This window comes from Grus americana, chromosome 3, assembly GCF_028858705.1.
Source record: "Grus americana isolate bGruAme1 chromosome 3, bGruAme1.mat, whole genome shotgun sequence".
NCBI lineage: Eukaryota > Metazoa > Chordata > Aves > Gruiformes > Gruidae > Grus > Grus americana.
The window spans coordinates 41,236,265-41,249,708 of NC_072854.1; the positions used below are offsets into that span (position 1 = coordinate 41,236,265).

Sequence of the window (13,444 nt, forward strand, 5' to 3'; positions counted from 1 at the left end):
CAGTTGGTCTGACATTATTCACTGGGGAATCCTTGTCGGAAAATGCTGTACGGAGATAAAACCTTATCTTCTTTGGGTCTTAGGAACGCTAACGAAACAAAGCTTGGTACTGGGATCAGAAAGTACCTTACAGGTTGTGGTGTCTGATGTGGTGAAGCTGAAGGGTGTCTTATCTGAGCCTTATCTGTCTGTTTATTGAAAAGGCAAATGCTCAGTCTATATTTCTGGACTCTTAAGAATGCAGATACTTAGTTTGCTGGCATTAAAGAAATTCAAAGCTTTTTTAGAGGGAGAAAAAGCAAAGGTGGAGGAGGAGTAGAGGAGATCTTTCACTCTGCAGGGCCAGAGTGCTCACAGTGTTGAGGTGCAGTCATGGCTCGGCGCCTCATTTTCATTCATGCCCACATATATATTTGAATACAGAAAAAATCTCCCCAAAACAATCAAATTAAAACATCAAAACACGATACACCTCCTGTTACACATGCTTATTGCTTCCGCTCATGCCCTTAGCATAATCTACCTCTACAACTTACTCTTCAGGACATCTTTTACATTTTAGATTATGTTTGTCATGTTTCAGCGAGAAAGTTTCCACACTGCAAACTGCCTTTTCAATAGTGAGTGCAATCACAGTCAATCAGCCCGATTTAGCACTAGCGGCAAGCAGGAGTCTAACAAAGCCAAGGAAATTGAGTCCACTTATCACGGTGGTGAATTTCATTCTGCGCATTCATCTCCATATCCCCTTTGACAGTATTTTTTTATATGCTTACTCAAATAAATAAATAAATAGTACAACTGCCAAAGGGAGAGTAAAGGAGTTATTGCAAGATTTTCTCCCCTTAACATGCATGTATGCACGGCTTTTGTTTTGCTTTTTTAAGCCTAGCTCTCCCCACAACACAACAGAGATGTATTTCACTTTTGTCCACTGGAAAAGATCAGAGAAGAATTATCAATAGTGAGACAGCCCTCATCAGAAAATAACGGAAGTTACACCATGTGGAATGAAAAGTATGTGGCTAGTTTCCTCATCATACTTGAGGCATGAAAAATCAGGCAGTGCCGGAAGCTTTTGCAGTTGGACATGGATGGAATTTCATATCACATCTTGATGGTCTCACTTATGTTTTATCGTTCATCTGCTAGAAACAAAATATGTCATTTGTACTTTGTACTGTGCTACATATGTAATGCATATAAAACAATGTGCATTTCTTTCTCACGGTATCTCCTGAATTACTATCATGTTATGTAACACCTCAAAAAGTACCCGAATGCTCAGTTTTACTCTCACTACAGACCTACAGCCTCCAGTCATCCTTCTCTGCGGTTAGTGTCAGCACTGTGAATCAGCATGAAAAATAACACATTCCCTAGGAGGAATTTCGGAAACCAAAGACCCAACTTCCATCCATATGGACTCACCAAAGCAGCACTGCTGAGGTGAGGTTGAAGCATAAATGAGTTTGAAGCCTGACTTTATTTGAAGCCTGATGGATACAACCTCTTGCCACTACAAAAGACTTTGCAGATGAAGGGGGTGGTGGCTTTCGGGAAGGCTTTCAGGTCACTGCTGCCTCCTGAGCCAAAGCAGAATTAATTCTGGCCAGTGCTGTGAGGAACATCAACAGCTGATACAGACGTGTAAAATGAAAACTACTAATGCTTCCCATTCTCTAAGAACTAACCTTAGCTACTCCTGATACATCTCCAGGGTGCCAAAGAAAAAGGGTCTTTCGTTGTTCCCTACTGCGTAATAATAACATCCCTCCAGCTGGGAAACAAACTTCCAGCCAGCCATTTTCTTCTTGCCCTCTTGCTCCTCTTTCCCATATTTATCACCTCTTCCACTCCAAGCGCCTATGCAAAGCACTCCCAGCTCAGTTACTGCATTCCTCAAAGACATTATATTCATACATATACACACACTACACAAAGGAAAGAGACAAAGTAATAGAATATCTTTTATTTCTAGAGAGCTAAAAAGGAATAGTAATCGCCTTTAGCCAGCAGGGTATGTAATAGTTGACCTCCTGCATCCTGCCTTTGATTTTCTCCTCATTGCAATCATCTTTCGTTGGCTAATTCCCAGCATTTTTCCCTCAGGCTGGCGGGTTGGCATGGATGGTTAGCAGCTGCCAGTATTTCTCCTCCCTGTCAGCTACGAGCTATACTAATGTTAGATGCCTGGCTCAGTCCCACCCAGGGTGCCGCATGCCTTCGCTTTCCAACATACTCAGCTTTTGCCAGCCTTGAACCTGAACTGAGCTCCCGTCCCGCCTTTCTCCTTGCAAAGATTAACCGGGTGAGGGAGTTAAACCACGTCAACCAAAGAAGCAGATGACAGATTTCACAGGGCTAGACCTCATGGGGAAACGGCAGGTTTCGCAGCAGCCGTCCGGGAGCAGTAAAGCAGTAAGAACGCAGAGAAATTCAGCCCGTGGTGTGTGCTAACATCTACTTCGAACATCATTCTCTTAATAGCAAAGAAAAGATCTGTGCGAATAAACAAACAAAAAAGCTCCCCAAGCAAATCCCACTCCCTTCTTCCTAAAAGAGATGCTGCTTCCCTTTGCCCCTTGGAAGATTTGTAAGCCACAGACAATTCTGTTTAATCCTTTTGGAAGGCAACGTTTCCAGCAGATAGTTCACTGTACTGAGAAAAGTCACCAGTAGCTACTCTTTGAAACCAATTCAAGAAATTTGAGGGTTACAGGTAAAACTAGCCAGTCTATTTGAGAAGCAAGTTGGTTTTGTAACACATAGTATTAGACCAGTGCTACAGAAAGCTAGGTCTACTGCTTCAGATAACCTGCATTTAACTTCACCAGACAGAAAGGTGCTTTCGTGGCTGGAATGACCATGTGAAATTATTTTTAAATGTGCACCCCAAAGTCAAAACAACCCAAGCAAGGTCAGGAATCTCATTGGTAAGCTGTAGGACTCTCATGCAACTGAGAGCTTTTATTTGTTGTTGCTGTTTCTGTCTTTTCACCATTTCAGTGCAGCCTCAGCTTTCAGAAAACCAGGTGAATGAGGGGTTTGCGCAGACGATGCTCCTCTGTCCAGCGCCCAACTTTCAGCTTGCCCATACAGACTCGCTGTGCACTTCTATTAGCAAAGCCAGGCAGGTAATAATAGCGGATAAAAAGCCTATTCGACGAAGCACTGGCTCCTTCTCAAGTAGAGTACCACTACAGCATGAATGACTCAATCATCTACTCGAGAGCTATTACTTGCAGCGATGAAGCAATGTTAATTGGATAATGGCCTGCTGCCAGCTAATATTGGCATGACCTACAATACCCCTGGCTGACAGCCGTGTCTCTCTCTCTATCACACCTTTTTTTGTAATCTGGATGGGAAGTGGAAACCATTAAAAAAGCCTCATAAGTGCCATTTAACTTCTTATCATGAATTAAAAGCTTAATTAAGTGCCTTGTTAAAGGAAGGAAGACCAGTTTTCATGATTAAATAAAACAAAACAACAGTTAGGGGTATGGAGTGAATGAGTAACTTTACAGCTTAAAACTTGCTCATGGAAAATACTAATTTTGGGTTGCATTTAAAAGCAGCTGCTAGAGGAAAACTGCACAATTGCTGAAAAATACCCTGAGTGAAAAGCAGGCGAGGTTCTTGTTGTTTACCAAAACCTGCAAATTAAGAGAAAAGCATCGCAGTTAAGAACTAACTGGGTCCTTTTTTATTAGCTGTAGGCAGCTGACACACTCCATTCCTCTAACTCTACTCTGAGGGCTGAGGACACAACACAGCCACATCTGAGCCCTTGTATTATGTGGCTGTTTTTCCAAGCGCTTATCTACACACTAAAATACGTTGCTTTAACAAAAGGTGTAGTATAAAATCAAATTACCGAGGCTAGTACAAAAGGGTTTACAGAAACTCTTCAATCAGTGCAGAATTAGCTCCATACTGACTTAGTTGAAGTTGATGAGGAAAACGTTTGTACTGTGGCACATTAAGTCACACTTGAACTGACCTGAAATGTCTAACGCAAGGTTTTGCAGTGGTTTAAAACCCTCTAAGATCAACTAGTCTCAATTCTGTGTGTGCACAATGTCTCCCTACTGAAATGACTGGCATATCATAAAGACTGCTCTCACTTGTAATTGGATATAAACAAGAAATAATGTAAAAAACATCTGTTCACTGTTTAGCTAGACAACAGTTAACAATGTCTGGATGCCAGATTAACAAACAGACCACAACAGGCTATGAAGGAAAAAGTCTGTAATTCAGACTTCAGAGGCAGATTTACTGCTTTGAATAATCAAAAATAAGTTCTTTTATTTTGATGTTAAGCTCCCTCATACCAACATTACATGAGTGTAAAAGCTTTATATATAAAGCTTTATCCAGCTCCAACATCAAACCTTTGAGAAATAGTAGTAATACTACTCATGCCCTTTCTCCACAATCACATACTTTAGTAGTTTTCAAACCATGCCAGAATTTAAAATGCAATGCTTGCATGGTTGACTTAAAAATATCTTTGTTAATTTAGGAGTGATCGTCACCTTTGGAAAAGTTTTGAACTGTGAAGACTATATTTAAAAATGATTTTCAATCCCTGTTTTTCTAAAAGAACGATATGCCAACATAAATTGTCTCTAAGCCTGAAAAAAGTTCAGGACATTAACTTTCAACTTTTGTTTGAAATTTTTCCACTGGAGGTAGAACCCTCTACATGACAAATGAAGTCAGTTTTCACAGATACCTTTAGAAATAACTCATCGTCTGCCAGAGTGCTGCAGACCACAGACTGAAAACAATAGTCTTGGGAAGAGCCATTAGCTTATGAACTGAAGAAGACCCTGCTAACTTCTTTTAATGCAATATAACTAAGATGGTTTTCCCCCTGCTCTATCAGCTCTTAAAAACCAGGAGTGTTTCAGTTCTTTTTGTTGGGAGCTCCGACACTGTTCTTTGTTGGACACACAGGCACCTACCAAAGTGCCCAGCACTCTGAAGCAGAGTAATGCCAGAAGCAGAGACATGCACCTTACCCAAGGAATAACTGAGAAATAATGAAGTGCATCAGGCAGCTGTCGTCACCCCAAGTGACTAGCATTTGTGAGGAAATTATTTATCTGACCACCTCACATATAGCTATTCAAATCAAGTAGCCACCAAGCAAATTAGATTCAATGCAGTTAACAGCAATTAATTTGCATGTGGAAAATATCTGTACAAGTAAGCATTGGTAGCTGTAGGTATCTTGTTTAATAGGCTAAGAGAGTTCTTTTCCAGGATGAGAAAGTTAAAGCCCTGGCACTCTGCAACTAATAGAAGCACGTAGCAAAGTAACAGTGGTGGTCTTAGGTGAAGTGTGACAATTTCAGAGAACTGGAGAAAATTTTCACTGCTTCTGCAAATCCATGGACTTCACTGGACCTGTAACAGCAGCCAGTGTAATCCTAAGTCACTAAAAATTTTTGATCTTTCATTGACATATATTCTAAAATGTAAAACTCCAATACTTCATTTATCCAAAGAGGATTCACTTACATAGAAATCAATTATGATTGGACTGGAGGAATTTTTTTTACGTAATATCTCATATGAAACACACAGAAAGATAAACCTTTGTGTTTTAAATCTTTAGTGTCATAGGAACATAGGCCTGGGTCACCAAGTGCAGACACATTATGATCCACCACCCTGCTCCTCCCACTGGCCTGCGGCTCAGCACCTCACCGCTGCTGTGATTAGAAATCTGCTAATTTCCAATCTACTTTTACTAAAAGCCAGTTGAAACCAATCGATGCTTGTGTCAACACTGTCTTTTAGCATTAAAGAGAAACTCCTCCTCTCAGCTGTTTCATCTCCTCTGCCTACACCGAGCTGTAGCATGTTGCAGCTGTCATGCCAGCAGTATGAACCTGCCATTGTCTGGCCTTCTCCTCCTTTAGGCCAGGGTCCTTCTTCTGAACATCTCAGTCACTCTTGTATATGCTTATTTGAATTTCAACTATTTTTCTTTAGCTAACAGGACCTGAATCATACACGGAGGTCTCACCAAGGCTTCGTACAAGAGCACTGACACTCTCCTGCCTCTTCGTACCTGCGCACCCCTGGGCAAGTTTCGTCACCTCTCTGCTCGTGCCCTTGCTTCGTGGTGCGAAAGCTATGCGACACTGACTGAGACTTGATTATTCCACTGGAAATTATTAGTGGACACTGCAGAATCATAGTGCGCATCCTAGCACGTCCTCTGCGATATCTCTAAACTCCTATGCAAAATGTCTGGGTTGAAATTTCTTCATGAGTAATATTCAGTGTCAAGACTCATGAAGTCACACCCGGTGACCTACTTCTTCTAATGCTCTCCAATTTGTGCCGTGACAACATCATGCTGCTGCTGAAGTCTCTGGAGAGCCAAACCAGAGGGGGAAAAATGGTGTGTGACGCTTCAGAACCTGTCACCATTTAAAACCACACTGTGCTTCTTCATGGGCGTTAAGCAAATGATGGTGAAAAACCCTCTGTATGCCAGAGTGCCTTCCCACTGAGCGCCTGCCGCCTGTGCCCTGGGTACACCGCCACTCTTCTTGTGCCACCCGTCCCAGCTGGAGATGCCAGGCAGGCAGTGCCGAGGTGGTGGGTGATGGCAGCACTAGCCAGCAGGCACACATCTCCCCTCCGTGGGCAGCAAAGCCACTGGCGTGCCCTACGGTGGCTGTGCTGTCATGGCCGTACGGCTGTGAGGAAATTACAGTGGGGGTGGAAGCCAGCCAGTGAGATTTTGTGGTAAAATAAAGTAAACTTTCCAGTGAGGTATGTATTTTCTACGTCCCTTGGCTTCCTGCTGTGGGAGCCATGCCGCATGAGAAAAACCCTGCGTTTTGACAGACTGTGTTCATGGTTTCTCGGTGGAAAGCACATGGCCTGAAGCAGTTAAATCCCAAACTCGTCATGAGGGGAGGCAAGAGGAAGCAAGGCTGAATGAGGTGCAAGAGAGGGGAAAGAGGACGACGAGGATATGAGCTGCCAGAGAGGGGTGGACAGCAATGAGACGCCCAACAATGTGAAAGCTCAAATGATTTTTCAACAATAACCTGCCATCTAGCAGCCATATCAGCCCTTTCAAATTTCCTGTCTGGAAAAGCAGAAGAATATCAGGGTCTTGATAATGCCCTGAATGAAGATATGGTAATTAAGCGTTTGGGTACGGCTCTCTCAGTGGTGTTGAGAAAGGTGAGCTGAAGCATCTTAAAAGTTTTGCTGCCATAACCGTTAGGAGTTACCGCCAGTGAGGAAGGTGTGAACATGTCCATCCTTCAGCGATTCGAAACCCACACAAACACAAAAAACACGTCCAGAGTTGTGCCGGGGCAGGCACTGACACCTGTGGCGTGCTCCCCCTCACCACCTTAGGGGACCATGGAGGTCCTCCTTGCTGTGCGGGATGGAAGGAGCTCGTGTTTACAGCAGGGGCATGGCGACATACTGTACCTCTTCCGGCAGGCTGACCACCAGGTCATTTTCCGTCTGCCCGACCAAGGCCTGCAAGAAGTACTCGCTGCAGGCAGCCAGCACAGCCCGGTGGGCGCGGAACTCCTTCCCCTCCACGATCAGCGTCACGTCACAGAGAATGTCCTGCTTCCGCTGGTCATTTAAGCAGAGGAGAATATTGGTACAGTGCACCGTTGACTCATACACATACATGGGGGAGTCAGTCTTCTCATCCACAGACATGCCGTTCACACCCTGCAGGGGAGAAGGGAGGAAGAAAACACAAACAAGGTGGTGAGGAGCAGCGCACCTGCTGGGCAAGCATGGTGCCGCGGGGTGCTGCCCAATTTCTGGGTACCCTGGGATCATAGCCAAACAGTCCATTAAATCTTAAATCCGAATAGTTTGCTTGGGAAAAGTATGGGGAGGGGCGTTCATTGCCACCGGCTTTCACTCTCCCATGCTTCAATTACCTAACCCCCCCTAACCTCCCCCCGCAAAACCAAAATAGAGTTTAGATGGACTGCAAAGTGCTTTCCTTCAACCACCTACTATGCATCTATGATTTTTGATTTAGTAGAGGCAATAACGTGGGGACGTGGGGAATTTTAGAAGATTTTAGCAAAAAATGCAAGAGTCACTGTTGGGTCTTTTAGCTGAAAAAAGGGCTTTGTGCTTGCTTCTGTTATTTCCAGATTAAGGGAAAATCCCCTCAAAACCCCAGCCTATTCTCCAACGGACAGGCAGCACTGCATGTTTACATTGAAGACCTCGGCTGAAGTTAAAGGCAAGGTTGAACTGTACCTGATGAAGACAAGCCACTAACTACAGCAACCTCATTTTTCAATCAGAATTAGAGTGATTTTAAGCCTTAAGGGGGAGAGAAAGATGTTTAGCGGCTTCAGAAGAAATCCGCTTCCATGTATGGCTAAAGCAACATGCCTTCACTGACAGTTTAATGTCATTTACAGAAAAAAACAATTTCTGAATTCCAGACCCACAGATCCAAGAAAATCTCCCAACCGCTGCAGAGCTCCGGCCCCAGGCATCAGGGCAGCACGTGGGTGCTGGGGCCACTCCTGCCTGCAGATAATTCACTCCCTCCTGACAGCAGAGGTTGGAAGGATGTAAGACACCTGCTACAACTTTCTGAGCTAGGAAGTTCTCCGCCTGCTGTCCTGCAATTTCTGACACACGTAGAACTGGCAATGCCTCTGAACATGGGGACTGGACTTGCAATGGTGACGGTAGTGGGGATCAGCTTCCCCCCAACACCGCATGAACCCCCTTCACATTTCAACATGTTGAAGTAATTCTTTTACCCAAAACTTTCTGCCCAGCACCAGCCTGAATTCTCTTTGCATTATTTTCCCATTTCAATTTCTCTGAGTAGAAAAGTATAAAAGCCTGTGCTGTGTCTGAACAAACTATGTACCCCAAAACAAACTGAACACGCTAGGGTTTACATGGGAAAAAGTAGTCATATGTATTATTCTATCTGCTGCTCAAAGTCATGCAAATGCACGAACTTCATGTATTTTAAGGAATTATTTTTCCTTATTGCGAACAACAACTGCCTGCTGAGAGGTAAGACTTAGAGGCATACAGGGCTAAGAGCAACACACGCCAGTATTTTGGCATAATACTGCTGCACTGTAAATATCTGGCCTCTGTAGCGAGTAGAAGAAAAATTCCTCCTCTGCTACTTTTTAATCTGGACCTTTGCAGCATTTTTCCTTTACCAGTACAATACACAGGTACACATGTAGACACAACATGACTACAAACTATTTCTCTTGCCATGCGTTCAAACCAGGGTACCATTTTCCTACAGTGTCATTCGAAAGACACTAATAATCTAGACAAAAATGGACTTAAGAGGACCTGCTTGTTACTTATACAAGTACTTGTTAGTACTTACTAGACTTCTCAGAGATAACTCCATCTTCCCACCTTTATAGGAGTATTTTTAAGCTAGTGGCTATGACGACTCTTTTTACAAAATAGGTGGTTTTGCCAATGTTAAAAACTATAATATTACTGGAATTCTTCATGGGATGCTTACAGTTTCTCTTTTACCGGTATTTTCGGTATTTACTGCTGACTCATGCTACGCTTCTGAGTACCCAGCTTGAAAAGCCTACATGAACAGAAAAAACCCAACAAACCAACCCAGTATTCATTAGCCCTTCACCACTTCATATCTAGAGAGAAGATATAATTTTGCTGATCAATCTGCATGCAGGTAAGGGAGGGAGACACTGTGGGGTTTTTTTATGCTACCAGTTGGATTTCTTTATCAGGAGAAAATTCGTTCTTTTCGTTTCCCATAAATTGAGACTAATGAGAAGAATTGACAGCAATCATTTTATTAACACTATGGTAAGGTAAAAGAGAAAATGATACTTAGCTCATCCCACTCAGCTTTCTGTGTAACTGAACTCTGATGCTAACGATAGCGTTATAATGATGTTCTAAGTGGTCACTCTTGCGTGCCATGAAATGCAAGAGTTTACAAGAACAATGTAGTGGGAAAACCTGAGAGTTGCAAATGACAATGCAAAGGGGAAAGCATTCATTTTTTTTTCTTTTTTTCCAGGCACGTCTTATGCCTGTAATGTCTCAGATGATGAAAAAATGTACAAGAAACCTGAAACCTGGCAGGTAATGAACAGAACATCAATTATATTTTCAGTGCCTTTAAAAAAAACCCAAAAAACACTGTTTGCCTGAAATTGCAATCCTTTTTTACAGTAATAGTGCAATTTCTGTGAATCAAACCCTGAATTACTTGGTTACTAATTAGTAATTTCCCACTTTTTAACTACAGCTCTCATAGAGTGTATTTTTTTTAAAAATCATTGCATGCCCTGTGAAGTGCTGAAAATACCACGGTGTATTTCCCCGCTGGCAAACGAGCCTGCCTTCTATGCTAGGAAACCTGACCGATGCTGTACTGAGATGCTGGGGCTGTAAATCACACCCTCTGCTCCAGCGGATCCCTAGCTCTGCTCCTGGGAAGGACTTCCACCCAGCTGCTTGTATCATTGTGATTTCCCAAGGCTACTGCCAGGGGCTTCCCGAAAGCGGATCTACACCGTGCCCCTTCCCAGAGCCGCTGAGAGCCCGCATGGATGCCCTGGCCGGCAGCTACAATCTCAATCCGACACAGACTTCCCCTGGCTGTGCCCCAGGAAGCACCCCGAGCCCTGCATTGCGCACAGGGAAGCCGGGGCTAGGCTATGGCTCAGGACCACCTATTTATCAGCTTTTAATCTTTCAACACAAGTGATTTATGGTCTTCCCTTTTCCATGATCTGCCATCGACTGAATGACCTCCAGGCATGAGGTGTTTCCTCTCCAAGAGGGCTTTATCCTACAGGACAGGAGCAAGATGGTGAACCGCTGCAGTGGGGAGCATATTGTTCATTTTCACAGGGAAAGAGTTTAGAGTGCAAAGAGAAAAGGTCACCGTAGGGCTCTGGCATGTAGTAGCAAGAAAATTAGCAGAATTCAACATTTATCTTTTTTTTCCTTTCCTTGGAAGAGAAAAGCAGGGGTTGGGTATTAATTCTGAACTATGAGGCAAGCTGGGCTGGAAGTCTTTTATACAGTGTTAATTCAAACCGCATAGTTTTTTGCTGAATTCAGTATTATGCTGAGTTTGCAGAACCTTCTTCATGGAAATCATTGTTACACACTTGGTATTTCTTCAAACCGAAGAGAGAATGTCTTAGCAAGCCTTTCTCTGGCTCAAAAGAACATGCTGTGCATTTGTTTGCATATAGGTCACCATACTGCCAGAAAAAGCCTCTTTGAAACAAAAGTTTCCAGAAACTGGCACGAACTATTGTGGGTAAGGAAAGCACCATTGAAACCTTGCCAAAAAAAGTTGCTGCTAAAGGCCAGCAACTGCAGTGAAGCAAACTGGAACGTTGCTTACACGGTCCTTCCACAGAGACGGGTGGGAGATCCCAACGAGCCCTTCTGCATGGGCAGCATGGAGGAGGCACACGAAACCTCAGGAGACCCCAAAAAATTGCTCATGCAACATCCAAATCACTTTGGTTTGCAGCCCATCGTCTCTACTGGCTGGCACTCGCCCAAAACTCTTCAGGAACTCATGAACACACTGACTGAGCTGCTACCAAAAATACATTACCTATCATAAAAAAAAGCTCCTGCCTCACAAGAGTATAGGGCAGGCAATGTGGTGTCTGTTTTTAAAGGGAAACATTAGGGGAGAGAAAATCTTATCAAGACAGACCAGAAAGTCCTGCATCAGAACTGGGTTAATTACACGAAAAGGTAAATCTCGATCGTGGCAGAGCTACAGAGCACTTAACCAGGCAAATTATCATCGTGACAAAGCAGCATGACTTCTGCAAGGGGAAGTCATGTCTCTGGTGGGCTCTGTTAGAATTCCTGAAGTGTGTCAAATTAGCAGTGAGGAACTCTGGTACCTGTAATTAGTGTTGACTTTCAGAAATCCTTTGACAAAACCTTTACAAAAGGCTGCTAAAGAAGCTCAGTTGTCATAAGGTGAGAAGTTGCATCAGACTGGAAAGCACTTAGGCTAAACCGTATTCAACAGAGAAGGGACGCAGGGGCAATTTTCAGCAGGTTAACAGTGAAATTCCTCCAGAAATGAAACAGCAGCAGCACTGGCAGCTCACATTTGCCTGTGGCCATGTCATGCAACACACCTGAGCTTGGCTGACCTCTGAAGCTAAAGCAGGGTTGGGCACACTTGGTACTTGGATGGGAGACGGCTTGCGGGTACTGGGGTCCTAACAGCAGCCTGCCACTACCTACAGCAAGGTCATCAAAAAGATGGAGCCAGACAATGGGAGCAATTTGAAACAAGAGAGGCTTAGATTGGACATAAGGAAAAACTGAGGAACAGGTTCCCTGGAGAGGTTATGTCATCTCCATCCCTGGAGGTTTTCAAGACGAGACTGGATATAGTGCTGATCTCAGAGCTGACCTGCTTTGAGGAGGAGGTTGTGCTAGGAACCTCCTGAGGTCCCTTCCAACATGGATTATGTGATGATCCTACATTGATTAGTGACCACAGACCATGACAGGGAGGCTGAAATTGATAAAATTAGTTCAAATGTCAAAGGTAATAGGGATTGTTGGGAATTTCAAAAAGACTTAATATGAAAAAGAATTAGACAGTAACAAGGTGACACACTAAATCTAGGGCACTCTATTATACACAAATGGCAGTTAGAGAAAAGAAAAAAAAAAAAAGTTTCAGTTTGGAGAGGAACTCCAGATGTTGTCTAGTCCAGCCTCCCTGCTCAAAGTAAGGTGACCTACAGCAGGCTGCTCAGGACCATGTGCGGTTGGATTTTGAATCTCTTCAAAGATGGAGACCCCACACCATCTCTGGACAACCTGTTGCAGTGTTTGACCACTGTCACAGTAAAACAGGAACTCATTGACCCGGAATCTCAATTTGGAGCCTCTCATGAAAAAGATGGACTGGAGACAGAGAGACTGTCATCACTTAGAGATAGATTTTAGAGAGAGAGAAATATTTCAATAAGGAGATATATTTTCTAGTTACTTCTGGTGTACTACACTGTTGTGCAGTGTCTGCATCTGATTACTGATGTTCAAACAGGGACAAAAGAAATCCGCAGGAGAACAATGAAAAAGATTATTGACAAGGAAAAAGCCCTCCTCAACATGTATGATCAATTCAGCAAACATTATACAAATAATACAAAATAAAAAGGCCAAAGTAGCACTGCTATTTATTGTTTCTAATGTTGCAAATAGGAGAGGACACCCAAGTAAAAAAACCAAGACAAATGCAGAATTTGTAAAAAGAAGAGCTGTGATTCCTGACCATAGAAACAAACTGAAATTGTACCCCACGCTCATAGGAAGATGCTTGTTTTGTTTTTCCTGAGAGATTTCACAGTCACTGCAATAAACCAGAGGCACAACT

General features: G+C 43.3%; 1 protein-coding gene across 10 annotated transcripts in view; it reads right to left on the reverse strand.

Moving 5' to 3' along the window:
• Positions 1–13,444, reverse strand: part of BACH2 (BTB domain and CNC homolog 2) — a 198,460-nt gene that overhangs the window by 46,269 nt on the left and 138,747 nt on the right. For all 10 annotated transcript variants that reach the window (XM_054820170.1, XM_054820174.1, XM_054820176.1 and 7 more), the window contains one exon: positions 7,483–7,737. In XM_054820170.1, coding sequence (XP_054676145.1) covers positions 7,483–7,725 — 243 coding nt within the window. In that variant the 5' untranslated portion in view covers positions 7,726–7,737. The remainder of the gene's footprint in view (positions 1–7,482; positions 7,738–13,444) is intronic.